At 41.8% G+C, this 21110-nt stretch overlaps 2 protein-coding genes across 2 annotated transcripts; both read left to right on the forward strand.

Moving 5' to 3' along the window:
- The first annotated feature begins 739 nt into the window (after positions 1-739).
- Positions 740-2668, forward strand: LOC143587920 (prohibitin-1, mitochondrial-like). The gene is made up of 4 exons (XM_077069074.1): positions 740-1017; positions 1105-1275; positions 2064-2276; positions 2358-2668. The coding sequence occupies exons 1-4, from the start codon at positions 751-753 to the stop codon at positions 2517-2519; spliced, it is 813 nt and encodes a 270-aa protein (XP_076925189.1). The 5' UTR covers positions 740-750; the 3' UTR covers positions 2520-2668.
- Positions 2669-12565: 9897 nt separating this feature from the next.
- On the forward strand, positions 12566-16933 carry LOC143587922 (bifunctional riboflavin kinase/FMN phosphatase-like). The gene is made up of 10 exons (XM_077069075.1): positions 12566-12629; positions 13450-13636; positions 13735-13865; positions 14846-14915; positions 15026-15091; positions 15187-15341; positions 15420-15497; positions 15746-15882; positions 16479-16571; positions 16735-16933. The coding sequence occupies exons 1-10, from the start codon at positions 12566-12568 to the stop codon at positions 16837-16839; spliced, it is 1086 nt and encodes a 361-aa protein (XP_076925190.1). The 3' UTR covers positions 16840-16933.
- Positions 16934-21110: the final 4177 nt, after the last annotated feature.

The following is a 21110-nucleotide window of genomic DNA, read 5'->3' on the forward strand; positions in this document are numbered from 1 at the left end:
TAAAAATAAAATAAATAGATAGATAAATCTCGAAGAAGACACAATGCTGAGGAAAATACATAATTCCTTTTTTTTATTTATATTATGTTTTGTGTTTATTTTCGTTATTGATTGTGTCATTTTTCTTTGACATTGTGTTATTTTATGCTGTGTTATATTACTCAACATTGTGTTACATTGTTCGATATAGTATTAAATTTTATGACCTATTGTGTCCTTTTTTTATTTATCATTGTTTTGTTTGTTCATTCTCGACATTGTGTCTTTTCGTCGGGTTTTTTTGGTTTATAAATTTCTTTTGATTTTTTATTTATATTTGAGTTATGATTTTTATATTGAATTTTTTGTTGAATGATTATAAATTATTCTCACACTCATGAGGCTTATTATATCAATTTGATTGGAAAAGAAAAAGCATACAAAGTAAATCTTAATGTTAATAAATAATAATAATAATGAGTTAATTAATATTAATTAATAACAATAAGTAGGGTTTGAGAGATTTCTTGAAAAGCACTTTACCTACAAAACCCAAACCCAAAGCCACCCTCGACCGCCGTTAAATAATATATCCATCCATACTGCACTGCACGGCGATAGATCATTGAAACAACGGCGGTGACTCTGATCAAGGTACGCCGTTAAATAATTTCCAAAACCCTTTTGTTTGTAATCGGTGAAAGGCTTTTTTTAAAAAAAAAAAAATTTGATTAACGACTATGAATGATAATATTTGATGGGCAGTGAAAGATGAACAATCTGAAGGTGCCTGGGCGTGGAGCTTCTGCGTTGATAAAGTTTGGCGCTGTTATTGGTCTTGGACTGTACGCTGCTGGTAACAGTTTGTACAACGTTGAGGGAGGTCATCGTGCGATTGTCTTCAACCGTATCAAAGATAAGGTTTACCCCGAAGGTACACACTTGATGATCCCTTGGTTTGAAAGGCCAGTCATCTATGATGTTCGTGCACGGCCCCATCTTGTAGAAAGCACTTCTGGTAGCCGTGATCTACAAATGGTATTTATTTTATCACTTCACCATTTCCATCAACATTATTCTTTATGTTTCCCCTTTGAATATTAATAATTAAAATGTATGGATCAGGTGAAAATTGGTCTTCGTGTGCTTACTCGCCCTGTTGCTGATGAGCTGCCAGCTGTTTACCGAACTCTCGGTGTCGATTACAACGAGAGAGTTCTGCCTTCAATTATTCACGAAACATTGAAAGCTGTCGTTGCACAGTATAATGCTAGCCAGCTTATTACTCAGAGAGAGGTATGCCATATTATATACCACCCCCTCCTATTTCACCCCCCTAAATGAGCTGAGCTGCTTGTGAGCTTCTTGATATCAGCTAGTTAAAAGTCTTGAATCGAGCCGTGCTCACTATTATTATTTATATAAATTTAAATAAACAAGCCTGTTATCTTGATAAATTTAAATTAATGTATTATATAATAGTAATCATTGTACATTAAGTTATGGTTAAGATAAATAATAAATTTTATATTATAAGTAAAGTATATAGTATATATCTATAAAAATATATTAATAAAATAATTGATAAATAATAAGCGAGCTGAACCCGAGCGTGCTGAGCTCCAGCTCTAGAAATTGAACACTAAACGAGTGGAGCTCGTGCCCGAGCACTCTTAACCGAACCAACCCGGTCCAAATTAGAAACATGTCTAACCAAAAACCAAATCGATCCAAATTAAAAATGGTTTGGATATCGGTTAATATACTCGGTTTTGGATTTTTTTTGGCCCTGCCCGAATACTGAACCGATCTAATAGGAATGTGTCTAATCGAACCGGTTAAGTAGGTTTTGTTTTTTCAGTTTCTATGATTGATTTTGGTTTGCTTATTCGACTAAGCAACATTTGTGGAACCGAAAACCGAATTCACAGTTCAGTTTGGTTTTTTCTGGTTACAGATACTGTTAGGTTTTCATTTTTTGCTGCACACTTCAAACAACTTATTATTGTGACCACGTTTTTCAGGTCGCAATAAAGGTATACTTCTCACAAATGAATGCATTTATATAAAATTGTGTCGTGTAGGGTGTTAGTAGGGAGATACGGAAAATACTAACACAAAGGGCGGCCAATTTCAACATTGCACTGGATGACGTGTCCATCACCAGTCTTACTTTCGGGCGGGAATTTACTGCTGCAATTGAAGCCAAACAAGTTGCTGCGCAGGAGGCCGAGCGGGCCAAGTTTGTTGTTGAAAAGGCTGAGCAAGACAAGCGCAGTGCTATCATCAGAGCACAGGTAAGTAACACTTGACATTTTTTTATTTTATTTTGCAATTAATGAGAAAACAAAGCATAAAACGTGGAAATAAAATAACAGGGAGAGGCAAAAAGTGCGCAACTGATAGGTCAAGCAATTGCCAACAATCCAGCATTTATAACACTGAGGAAAATCGAAGCAGCTCGAGAAATTGCAGCAACAATCTCTAAATCATCCAACAAAGTTCTCTTGAATGCTGATAATCTCTTGCTTAACCTTTAAGAAATGAGCTTGGAAAATAAGTAATTGTAAGGCTAGACCGCATTCTTTTTGTCGTTTTGTAGAACTCGTTGGTTAGGGTGTGTGATGCAAGATAGTAATTGGTTGGCCTATTAAACGTCGAATGCATTTGAACAATAATCTATGGATGTGCACATGAATGCGGTTATGTTTCACGTGTGAATAGTCTATGAATCAATAGATATGAACTTTTTGTAATAACGAATAGCTGGACTTTACAAAACTTTGTTATGAAAAGTTCATACATGTTTAATTTATACATTATACAACGTGAGGTTTTAATGTTACTTATGAATGAATATGGAATTGTAAAGTAAGGGGGGCAATGTGTAATTACATTTAAAACACAAAGACGGAACCCTAATAATAAGTCATCATCCCCATTCTACTCATTCATTCTTTGTCAAGACACTTCCAAGAAGCTTGTTTTTTGGGTCCGGCTACGTTTAGCATACTGTAGAGAAGGGTTTTTGGCAACATTTCATCGTCTGAAGAGGTAGGTCCCAGCAGAGCTCAGTTGGACCCGCAAGACTCACCTTGAAGAGGGACGTCTGCGCAAAGACCAACTGGTTCCGCAGGACCCACCATGCTCAGAGAGATGAAGACCTTACGCGCAGTACGCCAGCTGTTCCCGCAGGAAAAGCCTCCCAATGGTGAAGTACCCCGCCTGTTCCCGCAGCTGCGGATACAAGCCATCAGGGAAGGCTACCCGCACTAATAGTAAGGCTACACGCACAAGGCACTAACTCTCAATAATTCAGTAATGTCACCTGAAGAAGGAATGAGCAAGGCGGGAATACTCCCGCCCAAATGAGCCAGTCCGTACGCTTCTGGAGGATCTTTTGTACTATACCTGCCAAGGTATGGACAAAATAGACAAGATCTGACCAAAGCAGCCCATGAACCAATCACAGGGTGACAGCTCACCGACAACAGTACGAGGAGGAACACGCTCTAGTACAAAATGTCACTATCAGCCGCTGCCTACCCACCAACCCTCATCGTGGCACGTACATAGCCTGTAGTTGGTGGAAAAGGAATAGTACACAGCCGGCCATGTCACTATCAGCCGCTGCCTACCCACCAACCACCAGCATGGCACGTACGTAGCCCACAGTTGGTGGAAAAGGAATATTATACAGCTGGCTGTACCTGCTTGGAAACCTACCTTCGGCTATAAATACTCCAACACCTTGGAACGGTATCATTATCTCATCTTCTCTAGCTATTTCTCTTAATATACACTTATATTCAGAGCAATCTAGTCTGATTCTCACGCCGGAGGGTGGTCACAAGGAGGTACCCCCCCCCCTTCTCAGTGACGAGCTCACGGTGTCTGTTTTGCAGGTCATCAGAAGAATAACTATCTTTGCCGGACCTGACCCTCGTGGGAAACATCTACTTAGCCCTAAGATTATCCGTAATCTGCCGGGGTCACTTAGTGTTTCTTCATTGGCGCCATCCGTGCAAAAAGCTAGAACTAATTCTTTTTCAGTTTTTTCAAAACCTCTGGAAAGATGGTTAAGGTTACTCCGGTGCCAAGGCCAGCGAATGACCAAGAAACTCCGGTAACCACAACCCCAGCTACTGGGGGGAACACCGGCGAATACACAATTTTTACGAACACTACCCCGGTTACCCAAGCCGGGGCAAGTGCAGTAAACAATCCTTCACTGGGATTCACCGATACCCAGTTGGAGAGACAACAGACGAGGCTCCCCCGCCAAACACTTGATCAAGTTAAAGCGTGGGCGGAAGCACGTCAGAAAGAATTCCAAGCTGAGTTGGATGAACGTTTACGTTCACTCCAACAGGCTAATGACGAGTTCGGAAACACTCGACAACAGCTCAACATGAGCAATGAGTGCGAGTACTTGGATGATGATTGGGAGGAGTCTGACAGTGACGCAAACCCTCGTCATAGGGCGAAAGGGAAGCGCAAGGAAACGGACTTCCAACCAAGAAGGAATTTTGGAGAAACTTTCAAACCAAGGAACGTGGGGGGAAACCCACGTGACTTCTCCAAAACCTTTAGACCAACTGTTGCAAATGCGGGAACGTCCAAGTTTGTAAGGGACATTGCGGAAGCAATCGCCCCGAAGAGTGCCAAACAGATGTCCAACATCGGCACTTATGATGGTATATCCGACCCAGATGATCACTTGAACAGATTCATAGCGGGGCAACCGTCAGCAACTGGACGGAACCCACGTGGTGTTATATGTTCCAGATGACGCTGGTTGGAGCGGCCAGGGCGTGGTTTGATCGTTTACCGGTCCACCACATCTATGATTGGGCGGACTTCCAACACAAGTTCAGCCAGCACTTCAGCCAACAGAGGAAATATACTGAAGAGCAGTGGACGATCCTCAACTGTGTTAGAGAAGAGGATGAATCTTTACTAGACTTCATCACTCGCTTCAACTCAAAAAAGCTGAGTCTGGGCACCATAAGCGAAGATCTTGTTCGCGCCGCTTTCATCCAGGGCGCCGAATACCCAGAGCTTATCCGCACGTTGACGGGTAAAGACGGCATGCCATCTACATGGGATGCCATCATGACGGCGGCCAAGCGCTTTGCCGAAACGGAGAAGCAACTGGGTAGGGATCTTCCCCAGAGTACAAACCTCTACACGCAGAGGACTAGAGAAAACAACGTCCGGACCGCCCGGCAAAACAAAAAGAGGAAGCTAGGTATTTGGCAGTCAAGGGTAAACTTTGACACCTCATCCAGCTCTCGCCCTCTAGTAGGCGGAAGGGATAACACGCACCCATCAAGCCGAAACCCCCGGTGGACGCCACTCACCAAAAGCGTCACGGAGATATTTGCCACCGAAAAACTCCCATGGCCAAAAGCTCCAATGGTCCGACAGCGACATAACGCGGATCAGAGCAAATCCTGTGACTTCCACGGGACAAAGGGTCACACCACTGAGGAGTGTATATCCTTGAGGGATATTGTTGAAACATTCGTCAAGGATGGAAAACTTACACACCTTGTGGCATCAATCAAGAATGGAGGGAAGAATGATAACCGATACAAAAGCAACGGACGAAAGCCCGTTGACATCACCATCCACATGGTTCATAGTAACGTCAGAGGAAGAAAAAGACGAACGACAGAACCACGCGCGTGGAAGGAAGCTGAGATGCGCTTCCCGCGAGTGCCAGGAGGACCCAGCAAAGAAGGCCCTATCGTCATCAAAAGCCAGCTGGGGCACTACATCACTTCCCGCACTCTTGCTGACAACGGCGCCTCGTCAACGGTTATGTACAGGCAGTTCTTCGACAAGCTAGACGACGAAGACAAGGAACGCCTGGAAACGGTCTACGCCTCGTTGGAAGGGTTCGACGGCAGCACAAATACCCCCCTGGGTATCCTATCTTTCCCCGTCATTCTCACAGACGGGAAACACTCCCGCACAGAAGACGTGGACTTTGTCGTAATGAGGAAGCCACACCACACATACGACATTCTCTTCGGGAGAGACGGGATGGCAAGATTCAATGCCGTGGTATCTTCAGTCCACGGCATGATGGGATGGCCAACAGTTGAGGGTGTAGCGATGATCACCGGTATTCCCCAGGTATGCGTCGCATCTGTCTCATCAAAACCCAAACCAAAGATGGCTAAACCAACCATCACCGAACCAGAAGAATGGGCCTTCAATGGCAAATACCCTGACCAGGCTGTTACCATTGGCCCAACAGTCACTGATCCTACGCGCACCTTACTCAAACGCTTACTACAGAAAAACGCTGACATCTTCGCGTGGACACCAGCTGACATGACTGGTGTACCTCGAAGTAAGGCAGAGCATAAGCTCAAGTGTGACCCGGCTTTTACGCCAGTCATACAAAAGCGCAGAGTAATGGGGGCGAAACAAGCTAACGAGTGTAGAACCCAAGTCAAGGAACTCCTTGATGCGGGCATCGTACGCGTTAGCAGATATCAAACATGGGTTGCAAATCCCGTCATGGTACCGAAGTCTAACAAACAATGGTGCATGTGCATAGATTTCAAAAACTTAAACAAAGCATGCCCCAAAGATTGTTACCCGTTACCCGAAATTGATCTTAAGGTAGATTCGTTAGCACCGTTTCGCCTTAAATGATTCCTTGATGCGTATAAGGGGTACCATCAAATCCACATGGCCGTTGACGATCAGGACAAAACCGCATTTCGGACGCCCGATGGCACATTTTGTTATCAAATGATGCCATTCGGACTTAAGAATGCCGGGTCCACATACCAACGCCTGATGGACAAAGAGTTTCATGCCCAAATTGGGAGGAACTTGGAAGTCTACATGGATGACTTGGTCATCAAAAGCCCTGACCCAGAAACGATGTTGAAAGACATCGAAGAAACTTTCAACACGCTCAGAAAGATAAACATGAAGCTCAACCCGAGCAAATGTTCCTTTGGGATGGAAGAAGGGAAGTTCTTAGGAGTCATTGTTACTAAAGATGGCTTCAGAGCGAACCCTGAAAAGGTCGAAGCCATTATCAAAATGGAATCACCTACTACCATCAAGCAAGCTCAGACACTGAATGGACGCCAAGTCGCACTTAACCGCTCTTTGGCAAACCATGCGGATAGGTCGTTCCCATTCGTGTCAACATTGAGAAACTGTTTAAAGAAAACGCACTTCCGCTGGACACCAGAAGCGGAAGCAGCTTTTCAGGAAATTCGGTCACGCTTGATCGAACTCCCAACGCTCACAGCACCAGAAGCGGGGGAGGAATTAATCCTATACCTTTCCGCCACAGATAGAGCAACCGGGGCCGTCCTGCTAGTAGAGCGAAAAGGCATCCAGGTGCCAATCTACTATGTTATCCGTGTCCTAACAGACGTAGAAACCCGGTACTCTACCCTGGAAAAATTAGTCTTAACACTTGTACAGGCTTCACGCAGGCTAAGACGATATTTCCAAGGTCACCCAATCACCATTCTCACCAACTTCAAACTCGCAAACGTTCTAGGCAAACCCGAATTGTCAGGACGCCTAGCCAAATGGGCAATAGAATTGGGAGAATACGCGATAAAGTACAAGCCGAGGCCAGCCATAAAAGGCCAGGTCTTGGCCGACTTTATTGCAGAAGTCCCCGCTTCGCGGGAGAAAGAGTGCCAGGAGGAGGCTCAACCCTCTCCAGCACAGGACATCGATGATGTCTGGCGACTCTACACTGATGGAGCAGCCAGCAACGAGGGCTCAGGCGCAGGGTTGAAACTAACCAACCCAGCAGGCCAAGAATACACTTACACTATTCGACTGGATTTTCCAAGTACAAATAACGAAGCGGAGTATGAAGCATTCTTGGCCGGGCTGAGAATTGCACGTAAGATGGGAGTGAAAAACTTGGAAGCCCACGTGGATTCCATGTTAGTAGCCAACCAAATAAACGGGACGTACATGGCCGTGAACGACACAATGGCCCTGTACTTCGCACAAGCAAAAACCCTTATGCGCGACTTTAACGATTGTAAGGTCATACACGTAAAGCGTAGCGAAAACAAATCTGCGGATGCGTTAAGCAAGCTTGCATCATTAGCCTTCACCCACTTGGGAAAGGACATCCGCATTGAACTCCTTGGAGCACCATCAGTCCCGCACAAGGAAATCTGTGTCATCCAAACCGGCACAGAAACGTGGATGACACCAATAATAAATTACCTTGCGGCGGGTATACTACCAGAGTCAAAAACACAGGCAAGAAAAATACGCTGTAAAGCACTGAACTATCAACTCATCGATGACATCCTTTACAGGCGTAATTTTCTTGGCCCACTCCTAAGATGCGTGGACAACCAAGATGCTGGCTACTTCCTAAGGGAAGTGCACGAGGGCATCTGTGGAGTACACGCAGGTCCACGCGCTGTCGTAGCTAAGCTAAATAACGCGGGATACTTTTGGCCGGGGATGCATACAGATGCACTGGCATACATCAGAAAGTGTAGATCTTGCCAACTCTACGCACCCAACACGCATCGCCCGAAGAATGAACTTGTTCCAGTCACCTCTTCATGGCCATTTCAGAAGTGGGCCATCGATGTGACAGGCCCATTTCCCACAACAGCAGGGAACGTTCAGTTTCTAGTGGTAGCCATCGACTACTTCACCAAGTGGATAGAAGCAAAACCCTTAGCCCAAACAACCGCAAAACATATCAAAAAATTTATTTGGGAACCAACTTTGGACTTCCCCAGAATTTGGTGAGCGATAACGGCACCAACTTTGCTGACAAGAAGCTACAAAAGTGGCTGGAAGAACTTCAAATCACCCACACCTTTACCTCAGTGGCGCACCCACAGGATAATGGTGAGGTGGAAAGAGCAAATAAGAGCATCGTCGACGGCATAAAGAAAAGACTCTTGGAACACAGATCCGGCTGGGTGGACGAAGTTCCACACGTCCTTTGGGCAAACAGAACGCTGAAAAAGGCCAGTACGGGAGAAACCCCATTCAGCCTCACTTATGGCACTGAAGCCATGGTCCCGGTCGAAATTGGTTTACCCTCACCAAGGGTCTTGATTCAGCCAGAAGACAATGATGCGGAAAGACGGTTAGACCTTATGCTAACCGAAGAACGCAGAGACTTAGCCGCAGCGTGTGAAGAGAACTACAAGCGACAAATGCAAAAGTACTACAACACGCGGGTAAAACTCTCAATGTCGGAGACTACATACTGCGTAACAACGAGGCTTCGAACCAAGAACGCCCAAGAAAGCTGGCCCCGGTCTGGGAAGGGCCATACATTATCAAAGAAGTTTTGGGAAAGGGCGCATACCGGCTCGAAAGGCTCGATGGCACCCCCATCCCAAGAACATGGAATGGAGCTCAATTACGCAAATGTTACATGTAGATCAATTCCAAACTTATAAAGAAAAGGCCTAGAGCCACTTCTAATGGAAATGATTCTCCTTTATCACATTGTGTTGATAGCCTTACCTTTATACTTATTCAAAACACTGATATGCCGGTATTCACCGCATAAATAAGTGGGGAAGTAAGTCGTTGTGTGTGGAAGGCGGCAAAACCCGCATAAACACAAGAAACGGCAAAAATTTCTAAGGAAAAGATGAGGAAAACCTTCACGCAGGTCAGTTATAGGTAAAGTTTGGTCATCCCACTAAATGAAAGTGACGGTCCTACCCGCACAATCATGATAGAGGAAACTGAACATCAACCTATTGACAACCGCGCGTCTAAAGGTTAACTTATTTAAAACACTTAGAAAATTTCTAAGGAAAAGATGAGGAAAACCTTCACGCAGGTCAGATATAGGTAAAGTTTAGCCATCCTACTAAGTGAAAGTGACAGTCTTACCCGCACAATCACGAAAGAGAAAGCAAAACTTTAACCTATCATCTGCCACGTTGAAAGGTTAACTTATCCAAACTACTCAAGAAATTGCTAAGTTAAACTAAAATATGCGTGAAACAAAGATTCAAAAATAAGAGGGAATATACCCCCTTACCTTGGTAACCAAGAAACCGTAAGACAAGTGCGGGTACAGTGTCAAGGCGAAACCCTTCACATACTTAGCACCTGCAGGGAATTGAAGCCAAGAATACCTTGGTAACCAAGAAACCGTAAGACAAGTGCGGGTACAGTGTCAAGGCGAAACCCTTCACATACTTAGCACCTGCAGGGAATTGAAGCCAAGAATACCTTGGAAGTCAAGAAACTATAAGACGAGTGCGGGTACAGTGTCAAGGCGAAACCCTTCACATACTTAGCACTTGCAGGGAATTAAAACCAAGAAGGATCTTCTGGGCCATGCTTGTGGAAAGGGAAATAACATCCCCGCATAGCGGGAACGTTGAGAACTAGATTGTTTGAAGCTCCAAGATGGAATTGGTTGTTTAACATAATTGATCACTATGTCTAAAACTACCAAAACCTCGTGGAGAATCTACACAAGTGAAACTCAAAGCTCCTGACTTGCGAGGAGGTTACACACCTACCCGCATCATACCCAAAGATCAAGCAGAAAAGTCGGGAATTTCTGCACGTGACATTAGGAAAACCGCGGGAAGAATCCCCACGGAAAACCTTAAAACTAAAAACCCTTTTCAAAACCCCTTGCTTAAGTCCAAAAGTTCACTTCACTTATTAACAATTCCTGAGAAGAACATTGGACTGGGGGGATTTGAAGACGTAGGTCCCAGCAGAGTCCAGTTGGACCCGCAAGACTCACCTTGAAGAGGGACGTCTGCGCAAAGACCAACTGGTTCCGCAGGACCCACCATGCTCAGAGAGATGAAGACCTTACGCGCAGTACGCCAGCTGTTCCCGCAGGAAAAGCCTCCCAATGGTGAAGTACCCCGCCTGTTCCCGCAGCTGCGGATACAAGCCATCAGGGAAGGCTACCCGCACTAATAGTAAGGCTACACGCACAAGGCACTAACTCTCAATAATTCAGTAATGTCACCTGAAGAAGGAATGAGCAAGGCGGGAATACTCCCGCCCAAATGAGCCAGTCCGTACGCTTCTGGAGGATCTTTTGTACTATACCTGCCAAGGTATGGACAAAATAGACAAGATCTGACCAAAGCAGCCCATGAACCAATCACAGGGTGACAGCTCACCGACAACAGTACGAGGAGGAACACGCTCTAGTACAAAATGTCACTATCAGCCGCTGCCTACCCACCAACCCTCATCGTGGCACGTACATAGCCTGTAGTTGGTGGAAAAGGAATAGTACACAACCGGCCATGTCACTATCAGCCGCTGCCTACCCACCAACCACCAGCATGGCACGTACGTAGCCCACAGTTGGTGGAAAAGGAATATTATACAGCTGGCTGTACCTGCTTGGAAACCTACCTTCGGCTATAAATACTCCAACACCTTGGAACGGTATCATTATCTCATCTTCTCTAGCTATTTCTCTTAATATACACTTATATTCAGAGCAATCTAGTCTGATTCTCACGCCGGAGGGTGGTCACAAGGAGGTACCCCCTCCTTCTCAGTGACGAGCTCACGGTGTCTGTTTTGCAGGTCATCAGAAGAATAACCATCTTTGCCGGACCTGACCCTCGTGGGAAACATCTACTTAGCCCTAAGATTATCCGTAATTTGCCGGGGTCACTTAGTGTTTAGGGTAAAAATTGTTTAGGGTAAAAATTGTCAAAACGATTCCAAACGATTGATCAAAGCTTTGCTTAATAGATCAGTGTATAAAGGATTTTGATTCTTGTGTTTATCTTTGTCACCCTAGTAGTCATAATTCAGTTTTGTAACTTGTAAAGGGTTAGTAACAATGATTACTTTAATTTTAATAAGCTAGAAAAATCTACAATAATTTTAAAAAATAGTTTTAAATTTCTTTTTGAACTTTTAATTTTATTGAAAACTCAAACAAAGACTAACTAGAAGCTAGCCTCAGCCTTGATAAAGACAACAAACCCATACATTGTTTAGAAAAGATATTATACACACTTAAATGCTCAACGAAAATGTGCATATGATTCCTTTCATTCTAGACCGACTATTCCCCCTATTCTCCACCCATAAGAATGAGAAATGCTTTGCTGCCTTCCTTTACTCTAGTGATCGAGGATCTCGTTTAAAAAGTGTGTCATTCCTTCATCTTGTGGCCTTATGTTTTTATGTGTTTTAAAAGCATCATTAACACTAGATCTCCATGAACCGTTACACATGCGTATAGCGAAGAAATACGACACCAATTGCTTAAAAACTTCCAAATAACTTTATATTATTAATTTTGTGATTGGGGTTGGTGGTGGGTGGGGGGGGGGGGGGGTGTTAAGGTGGTTGTTGAAACAAAAACAACATTGTATATAATAATAATAATAATAATAATAATAAGGCAATAATAAATAAAATAAATCTTTATATTATAGAATAAAGGGAAATGTCCGTCCATATGCGAATCAGCCATCACGATGACGATCTTAAAAACGCATTTGTACTGGTAGTAATAGTAATGCTTCTGCTGCATTGATGCCTTGTTCAACCACCACCACCACAACCGCAGCAGTATTAAATATTAATGGACGGCCGTCGCAGCATCTCCGCCGTGATCTTTGATCTTGACGGCACCCTTCTCAACACCGGTATGTACATTAATATTAATATTATCATCAATAACCTCGCACTCTCTTTATTTCGTTATAATATATATATCTTTTTTATATTCATTTGGCTTTACCTAGGGGTTTTTGTGATTGGCTACTTTATACTCGTTATCTTATTTATGTATGAGCCAAGGTCCACTTGTTTGTAAACGATCGGAGCCCGGGTCAGTTAGTTTGAAAACAAGCCACGGGCTATTTAAATATATCTAGACTTAGTATGAGCAAGTGGGCAACACCTAGCCAATACCATCCACCACTCACAAAATAATTATATATATACACATATAATAAATTACAAATAAAATCATCTGAGCCGATTGTAAATGGGCTGACTTCTAGCAAGTTTTATCGAGCGATCGTTGAGCTTAGCTAAGCCGAGCTCAACTAAGCTCGAGATCAGCTCATTTTGACTTATGAGGGCTCGAGCTCGGACGCGCCTCATTCACTATTTATATACATTTTTAATATAGTTTGAGAAAAAAAACCTATAAACTAGTGTAGTACCTTAAACGAGCCAGAGCTTGACTGGGTAACCTAAACTAATACATTATACATAGAAGTCTAAAAGAGGCAAAAGTAAAAAAGAACAAACAAAGCTCGACGAGACAAGGCTCGAGCTCGGGCTCGATAACTAAACGAGTTTTATTTGAGAATCGAGCTCGAAAAGGCTCACATCATTTTGAGCTTTTTATCGATCCGAGCTCAAGTTGCTCGGAATGTCACGGCTCGTTTGCACCCCTAGTCCAACTTATGTGGATATTTTATAATTTGTTTGGATTTTGCATCTTGGGTATTGAAGAACAAGTGACAAAGGATCTGTTGAAGGAGTTTCTGGTTAGATATGAGAAAGAGATTGACACAGAAAAAGAAAATAGAAGAATGGGAATGATACACCATGAGTCAGCAATTGCAATTGTTAAGGATTATCATCTTCCAATCACACCTCAACAATATTCTCAAACTATCATGCCTATGTATCATGAAAAGTGAGCTCTCTTTCTTATCATTCAATAATGCTAAATTATCATTATTCAAGAACATGTCTTTAATGAAATGAAATGGTTGAACTGTTGTTGTTTTGTAGGTGGCTGCAAGCCAAACCACTTCCCGGTGTTAATCGCCTCATGAAGCATCTTCAAAAACATGGGATCCCATTTGCGCTTGCTTCAAATTCTGTGAAGAAGAATGTACTAGTCAAAGTTTCTTCCCAACAAGGTTATTTTAGTTTTGTTCTAAAGCACTTTAGACACATTTATAACGATGGGTAAGACTTAAGTTTTAGTTAGATGGAAACGGGTTGATCGAGTGAAGCATGTGAAATAGTTCGAAAGTCACTGAAAAGTGCGCTTAAAACTGCACAAACCTTGTAAATCGTTTCATTTAAAAAAAAAAAAAAACTAGATGAGGTTGTTGCTTCCTCTTCAAAAAACCTTTTTTTACTTGTATAGTGTCCGTATAACATTATAACCAAATAACATAAAGTATGACACAGTGAATCAAAACAGTAACAAAAAAAACTAAAAATGGTAGCAAGCAGTCTACTACTGAATACTGATAACACAAAATGGTGAGAAAGTTATATTAATAACAGATAATATAGCAGAGAGCCATGAAAAGGGTAGCACAGATTCCTTTGAAAGTACCTATACGCTCTCCAAACAAATGTATATACACCAAGACTGCGCTATGACAAAGCTAAGGCAAACGAAACCAAATTTAGGCAAAGCTAAAGCCCCAAGAAAAGCTGAGACAACCTTTATCTGACGTCTCCAAGAACTCTTGTACCCGATCATGTCTTCAGAGAGATGCAAGTCTAGCTAATCCGCCTCTCCACATGCCCACATAATCTCAACCCCCCTCCCCCCAACACACACACACCATCTTCCCGGAAAAAAATCATTTCTTATCCTGCCCAACCTCTGCATCCTCTAACTCCAGCTTCCGCTCCTGTGTATTCTTGATGGTCCCAAGAATCAATTCTGTATAACATAGCCTGTCGAACTGCCACCCTATAAAACTTTCTGATTAATCTTGTTGAAAACCTCCTGAGACAATAGTCATGTGGCTGCGCAGTGGGCGTTGTATTCGCTCATTCATTTTACTTGTTTTAACCTTGCTTGCATCATCAGTAGCTAAGGTTAACTGGGGAAAGTCTGATATTTAGTTATAATTTGGATTTGATTTTGTTTCATTAGGTTGGGGAGAGTCCTTTTCGGTAATTCTCGGAAGTGATGAGGTCAAGTCAGGGAAACCCTCTCCAGATCTGTAAGCTAACTGTTTCAGTAACATGTTCTTAGATTAATTGTTTTAAACTTGTTTTCTTTTATTTAAAACGACCCGTTTAATAAAAATATCATGTGACTGTGAAACATCAGATTTCTGGAGGCTGCTAGTCGAATGGGTGTGGATGCATCTTGCTGTCTTGTGATAGAAGATTCTCTGTACGTTATCATTCCAAACTTTGCAGGCATGCTTTTGAACTATGTATTGCAAAAATGGAGTTTAAGGTTATGGTGGTAATTATATATATGAACAGGATAGGGATTAAAGCGGGAAAAGCTGCACATATGCAAGTGGTGGTGGTTCCATCAATTCAAACCGAAACAGAAGAATTTTCAATTGCTGATCATGTGATTCATTCGTTCCTAGATTTTCAGCCACAAATATGGGGACTTCCTCCGTTTGATGACTGTATGTTTCATTGGTTTAGAGGGCGTGTGAGTTAGCAATTCGTAAAAATTAGTAAAAAATAACTTTATATGGTTGCAGGGGTGATGGAAGCATTGCCAATTGATCCAATTTATTTGAAGGGATTATACAAAAATGGATTTCTTGAAGAAATTTCAGGTATAAAGCTTTACTCATTTTAATCACATTTATTGGTAGCACTTTATTACCAAATTTTATAAATAATTACTGTATAAAATACGACTGCATACACTATAGCAGTGCATTTAATATTTTAGTTTTTCTATAGAACAACACTTAAGATTTTATGCAATTAAAATTCGACTTTTGACTCGTTCTACACGTTCACTTTCTATCTATTATACACATTTTATGCAATGTGTATTCATGTTTTGTTAATTATACAGATAACAATGCTTCTGGTATTCCGGGTCAAGCCTGGGGTGTCTATTTTGGTTGGGTTGTCTTTGACTCACACGAGAGGCTTAAGTTGGTTGTTAGCATCAGATGGGATTCTACCCGTGGCTCTTACATGAGAAACATTGTGAGAACTTAACATTTGCGATATTTTTGATTTCTATGAACCGTGCTACTAATTAAACGAGTCAAACTAGTCAAATAATTTTGTTAATTTGGGTTATATTTCATTAATAGTGGGTTAAAATGGTCAAATATAGGAGGTTTCCCATTCGCCCTTCCTTTCGAACTTCTCATTTCGCCACCTCAGCAGTTGCCTTGTGTACAAAACGAAACTAACGCGAAATTCGTGGGTCAAACTACGAACGTGTTAAGCCAAACAAGTTGCGTTTTTGACATAAATTAAATTCGTTAGGTGTTCTTTTGCCAAAATTTAAACCTCAAAGAGAAATTGATATAGGACTTTATAATCAAAATGTGACTGTTTTATATACATTTGTATTTTTTAAAATTTGTAATTTAAAAGTATTCATACGCGAAAGATGAAAAAAAAAATAAAATCGGGCTAATCATAAATGAGTCGTGTTCAAATCGACCTGCAAATATGGATGTTGTGTTCAAGTTGGACCCGTCAACCCACGAACACGACTCGTTTAACATCCCTTTAAATCATTATCGGGTCATGGTTTTAGGAAATTTTGTAATGTGTAGCTTTCGTTTCAGCAAGCTTGTGTTATCAATGGAAACGATGAGCAAATTTTGGATCAGAAAATTGATGTGGCACTTGTTGGTTATATCAGGGGATTTCAAACCAAGGTAACTTATTATTGATTTATTGAAATTTGAAGAGTATTTTAGACATTCACCTAAATATAAACACCTATTTACTAGACAGTCTCATTTTTGACTGATTTGTTATTGTTTTTATTATATTTTAAGTTGTTTTAAAATAAGGGTCTACACTCTACATGATATGCAGGAAAATTCTTCAACCAAAGCTCAAATTCTCGACGTTGATAAGTCAACCGCGGAAGCTTGTTTGGATTCAGAAGCATATAGCTATCTTAGGTACAGCTCTGCTTAACTTTAAAGAACTTGCATTGGTTATAAAAAGTCAAACCATTCGGTTTGACCATTACATATTGATGAGTTCGCATTGACTCAAAATGTATGCTACAAAATTTCATATTTAATTTAACTAAAGGCTTGCCCAAGGTGAAATTTGGCTTTGGATCAAGGTTTAGTTTAATTATTTAGCTCTATGAGTGTAATATAACTTGAATTACATATTTCTAATGGTTGAAATAATAAAGTTGAGTGATTATATTGTTTTTATTAAACATATCATGTGTTATTGTAATTTTGAAAGAGTTGGATAATGTTATCTGATGACTTAAACGGATGTTCATCGGTTAGGATTGAAGACTAGACCCTAGTCGAAGTTGATATGGAATCGAAAAACCTGAAATAGTGAAGCCGGAAATTAGGCTAAACCGAACTGGTTTGGTTTAGAGTTGAGCTTAAGCCCCAAACCACAAACTAGAAAGAACTAAATGCGTGTTGGGTTCGTAGGCCTTGTTGGCCCGGTTTATTATATGAAGTCAAAAGAGGAGACGGGTGTGGGCGGTCGGGCCCAAGCCCGGCCCGGTTTAGATTTCTTGCATAATAATTTACTAACCCTAGTTCAGTCTCTATATAAACAACATTATGTACTTGTAATATTTGTCACTCAATAAAGATATACCTAGTTGCCACCCGTGGACGTAGGTCAGTTTAGACCGAACCACGTTAAATCCTCGTGTTCGTTTACTGCTTTCGTGTCGTATTCAGTTTCGTGTGTGCGTTTAATCCTAACAAGTGGTATCTAGAGCTTAGGTTCAGATCACGCGAAGAACACGTTGAACCAGCCGAGTCGCCGCCAAACCATCCAGCCGCCGCCATCCTACTGCGCTAGGGTTCCGCCGCCGCCTACGGTTTTCCGATCGCCGTTAGGGTTTCCGCCGTCGTTTCGCCGCTACTAAACCCAGCCCGCGCGATCTGCGTTTTTTTGTTGGTTCCGTTTGAAAGCTGTAAGCATCGTATTGTTCGATTCCAGGTTGTCTCTTTTGTTTCCGCTAGTGGCGTTTGAACAGAGAAGAAAAGAAGGGTTTGTATTATTATTTTTCTCTTGAGATTCATGCCAGACTAGGAAAAGACAAGGAAAAACAATATTATTTTGTTGACAAGGGAGTTCAATGGCCACCAACTTTATCCAGATTGTTTAATTTTTTGAGAGGGCCTAGCACTTTAGACAATAAACAATTATTTGGGTAAAATTCATATATTTTCTTTGGGACGAGATCATATTTTGCAAAGTACGAGCCAGGAACGCGTTAATCAAGATCCTATTTTAGTTGAATAATCGTTGTCAAGTCAGAAGAAGCGTTAAAGAAACGGAGAACCAGTGCCAACCGCGTTTGTCAGGTTTATCGTTTCAGTTTAAAGTTTCGGTTTCTGATTTACAGTTCGTATTTCCGCTGCGGTTTAAATAGGTTGATTTTTTAACAGAGTTCAGTAGAACAATCGTTAAGTTCAGGCTCGTGTTGCTGTGTCTGTCTCTGTTTTATCCAGTTTTTCGTTTTAGTCATTGCTATGGCAGAAGGCGGAAAGGTTTCGATACAGAAGTTTGACGGACAGAAGTTCGGTTGGTGGAAGATGCAGATTGAGGCACTACTTTGTCAGAAAGACTTGGATGTAGTGTTTGAGGATGAAAAACCAGAAAAGTTGTCAGAAGCAGATTGGAAGAAGTTAGACAAGAAAGCTAGGGCTTGTATTACATTGTCGTTGTCGGAAGATGTGGCGTTTAACGTCATGAAAGAAACCACAGCCCGTGGTATGATGGACGCACTATCCAACATGTATGAAAAGCCTTCGGCAGCGAATAAAGTCTATCTTATCCGAGAGCTAGTGACAACAAGAATGAAAGAGGGTGGGTCAGTTACAACTCATATCAATAATCTTAATTCGATCTTGTCCCGCTTAGTGTCAGTTGACATTAAGTTTGATGATGAAGTTCAATGCCTCTTGTTATTATCCTATTTGCCCGACAGTTGGTCGCAAACAGTGACTGCAGTTTGTAGTTCGTCTACAAATATTACTTTCGATGGGATTCGAGATCTGATTCTGGGAGAAGATTCAAGACGCAGAAGTTCAGGTGAATCATCAGGCAATATGCTAGTCACAGAAGGTAGAGGTAGGGGAAAACAGCGAGGCAGTGGGAGTAGGAAGAGGAGTCAGTCTAAGACTCGTAAGGATATTGAATGTTGGGGTTGTAAAGAGAAAGGACACTTCAGGAATCAGTGTCCGAATGGTAAGAAAGAGGTGAACGTTACAGAAGACGACACAGATGACGGGGTCAGTAGTGATGAGGCTTTGGTTTGTAGTGTTGAGAGTAGCGTTGATGCTTGGGTGATGGATTCTGGTGCATCGTTTCATGCCACTCACTGTAGTGAAACGATGAAGAATCTTAAATTTAGGGATTTTGGAAAGGTTCGACTAGCGAATGATGATATTTTAGAGGTTACGGGTATGGGAGACGTTGATTTGATAACTTCAGCCGGTACTTCTTGGACTTTGAAAGACGTGAGGGTTATTCCAAGTTTGAAGAAACGTTTGATATCAGTTGGGCAGTTGGATGACCAAGGGCACGATGTTAAGTTCGGGAATGGGCAGTGGAAAGTAGTCAAAGGGAATTTCGTGGTTGCTCGTGGCAAGAAAATGGGTTCGTTGTATATGGTCGATATGTCACCGAAAGGAGTGGATCCAGTTTTGGTGAAAGACAAAGTCCGGTTCACAGAATTTCGTGGGCAGAAGAAGGTTCGTTTTGCAAGTAACAAACCCAGAGCCAAAGTGAAGATTCAGGATGAACGAGCTAGGAAGGTTAAATCAGTTGGGGGACATCGTGACAGTGGGAGCACAGGTCGTGTTTCAGTTACAGTTCCAGGTCGACAGTGGATTAAGAAAACCAGTATTCCAGCTGTAAAAGTCTCTCCAATGAATTACTTGCTGAATATGGAGAGTGTTTGTTCTCAGGTTATCTCAGGATTCGGTAGTTCGTTACAGTGGGAGCCGGTAGGGACAGAGAATGGGTCAGGGGCAGTTTCAGCCGTGACTGACGTGTTGGAGCTCCGGGGAGCTTCAACGGGCCTTCAGGTTAATTGATGAGAAGGCTGGTGGCAACTAGAAGAAGTTTAATGTTCAGATTACAGAAGTACAATCAGGAGTGCAGACGAGAGTACTCAAGGCCTCCGAGTGGGAGATTGTTGGGTTCGTAGGCCTTGTTGGCCCGGTTTATTATATGAAGTCAAAAGAGGAGACGGGTGTGGGCGGTCGGGCCCAAGCCCGGCCCGGTTTAGATTTCTTGCATAATAATTTACTAACCCTAGTTCAGTCTCTATATAAACAACATTATGTACTTGTAATATTTGTCACTCAATAAAGATATACCTAGTTGCCACCCGTGGACGTAGGTCAGTTTAGACCGAACCACGTTAAATCCTCGTGTTCGTTTACTGCTTTCGTGTCGTGTTCAGTTTCGTGTGTGCGTTTAATCCTAACAATGCGTACTTTGGTTTGTTTTATATTTAGCAGTACATTTCGATATAAAACAAATTCAAAATTTAGTAGACTTTTATTAATCTAAACCATATCCTTTGACATTTTAGACACTTGGACTAGCAGTAGCAGATATCATCCAAACTGATCAAATGGATCATGGACGGAAATGTCTCATCAAGTCGGATCATGTGGCACACTGTCATAGACATAGCGTGTTATCGTTTACTCCAACCATTGGACCCTAATTTCATCATCAGAATGAATCTCTTATTTTGAATTACAACAGTTTTAACAAGTTTAAAATTATTCCATTATAATTGCAAATGGTTCACTTTTGGTAATATGTTATAAGCCAGCCGCTTGAATTGAATCACTGACTAACTTCCAAGAGTTTTAGCTAAACGTATCTATTGTAAGAAAACAACTATTGATTATTGAAAAGACTGAATTATGCCAGTTCGATAAAACGTTTCAAGGTTACGCTTTTCATGATTTTACGCCCCCACCCCACTGTAACGCGAAGTACTTAATCTTGGTTACTTGTAATTATGCATGATGCAACTAGAAGAAGTTTTGTTTTATTTGCGTATACATGGGTGGAAGAACAAACACATGTCCCCACTCCATCAATATCTTGAATCCTCATTTTAGGGCATCTAAAATCTGTAAGTTATATATATGAATGACCTAGTTATTCATTTTATATTTAAGGAGTGGTAGATCCTGACACGACTAAAACATGTCACGATTTAAAAGTGT

The sequence above is a fragment of the Bidens hawaiensis genome, unplaced genomic scaffold (genome assembly GCF_021521415.1).
Source record: "Bidens hawaiensis isolate Kalapana, Puna unplaced genomic scaffold, B.hawaiensis_p1.1 tig00035923_1, whole genome shotgun sequence".
In the NCBI taxonomy this organism is placed as follows: Eukaryota; Viridiplantae; Streptophyta; class Magnoliopsida; order Asterales; family Asteraceae; genus Bidens; species Bidens hawaiensis.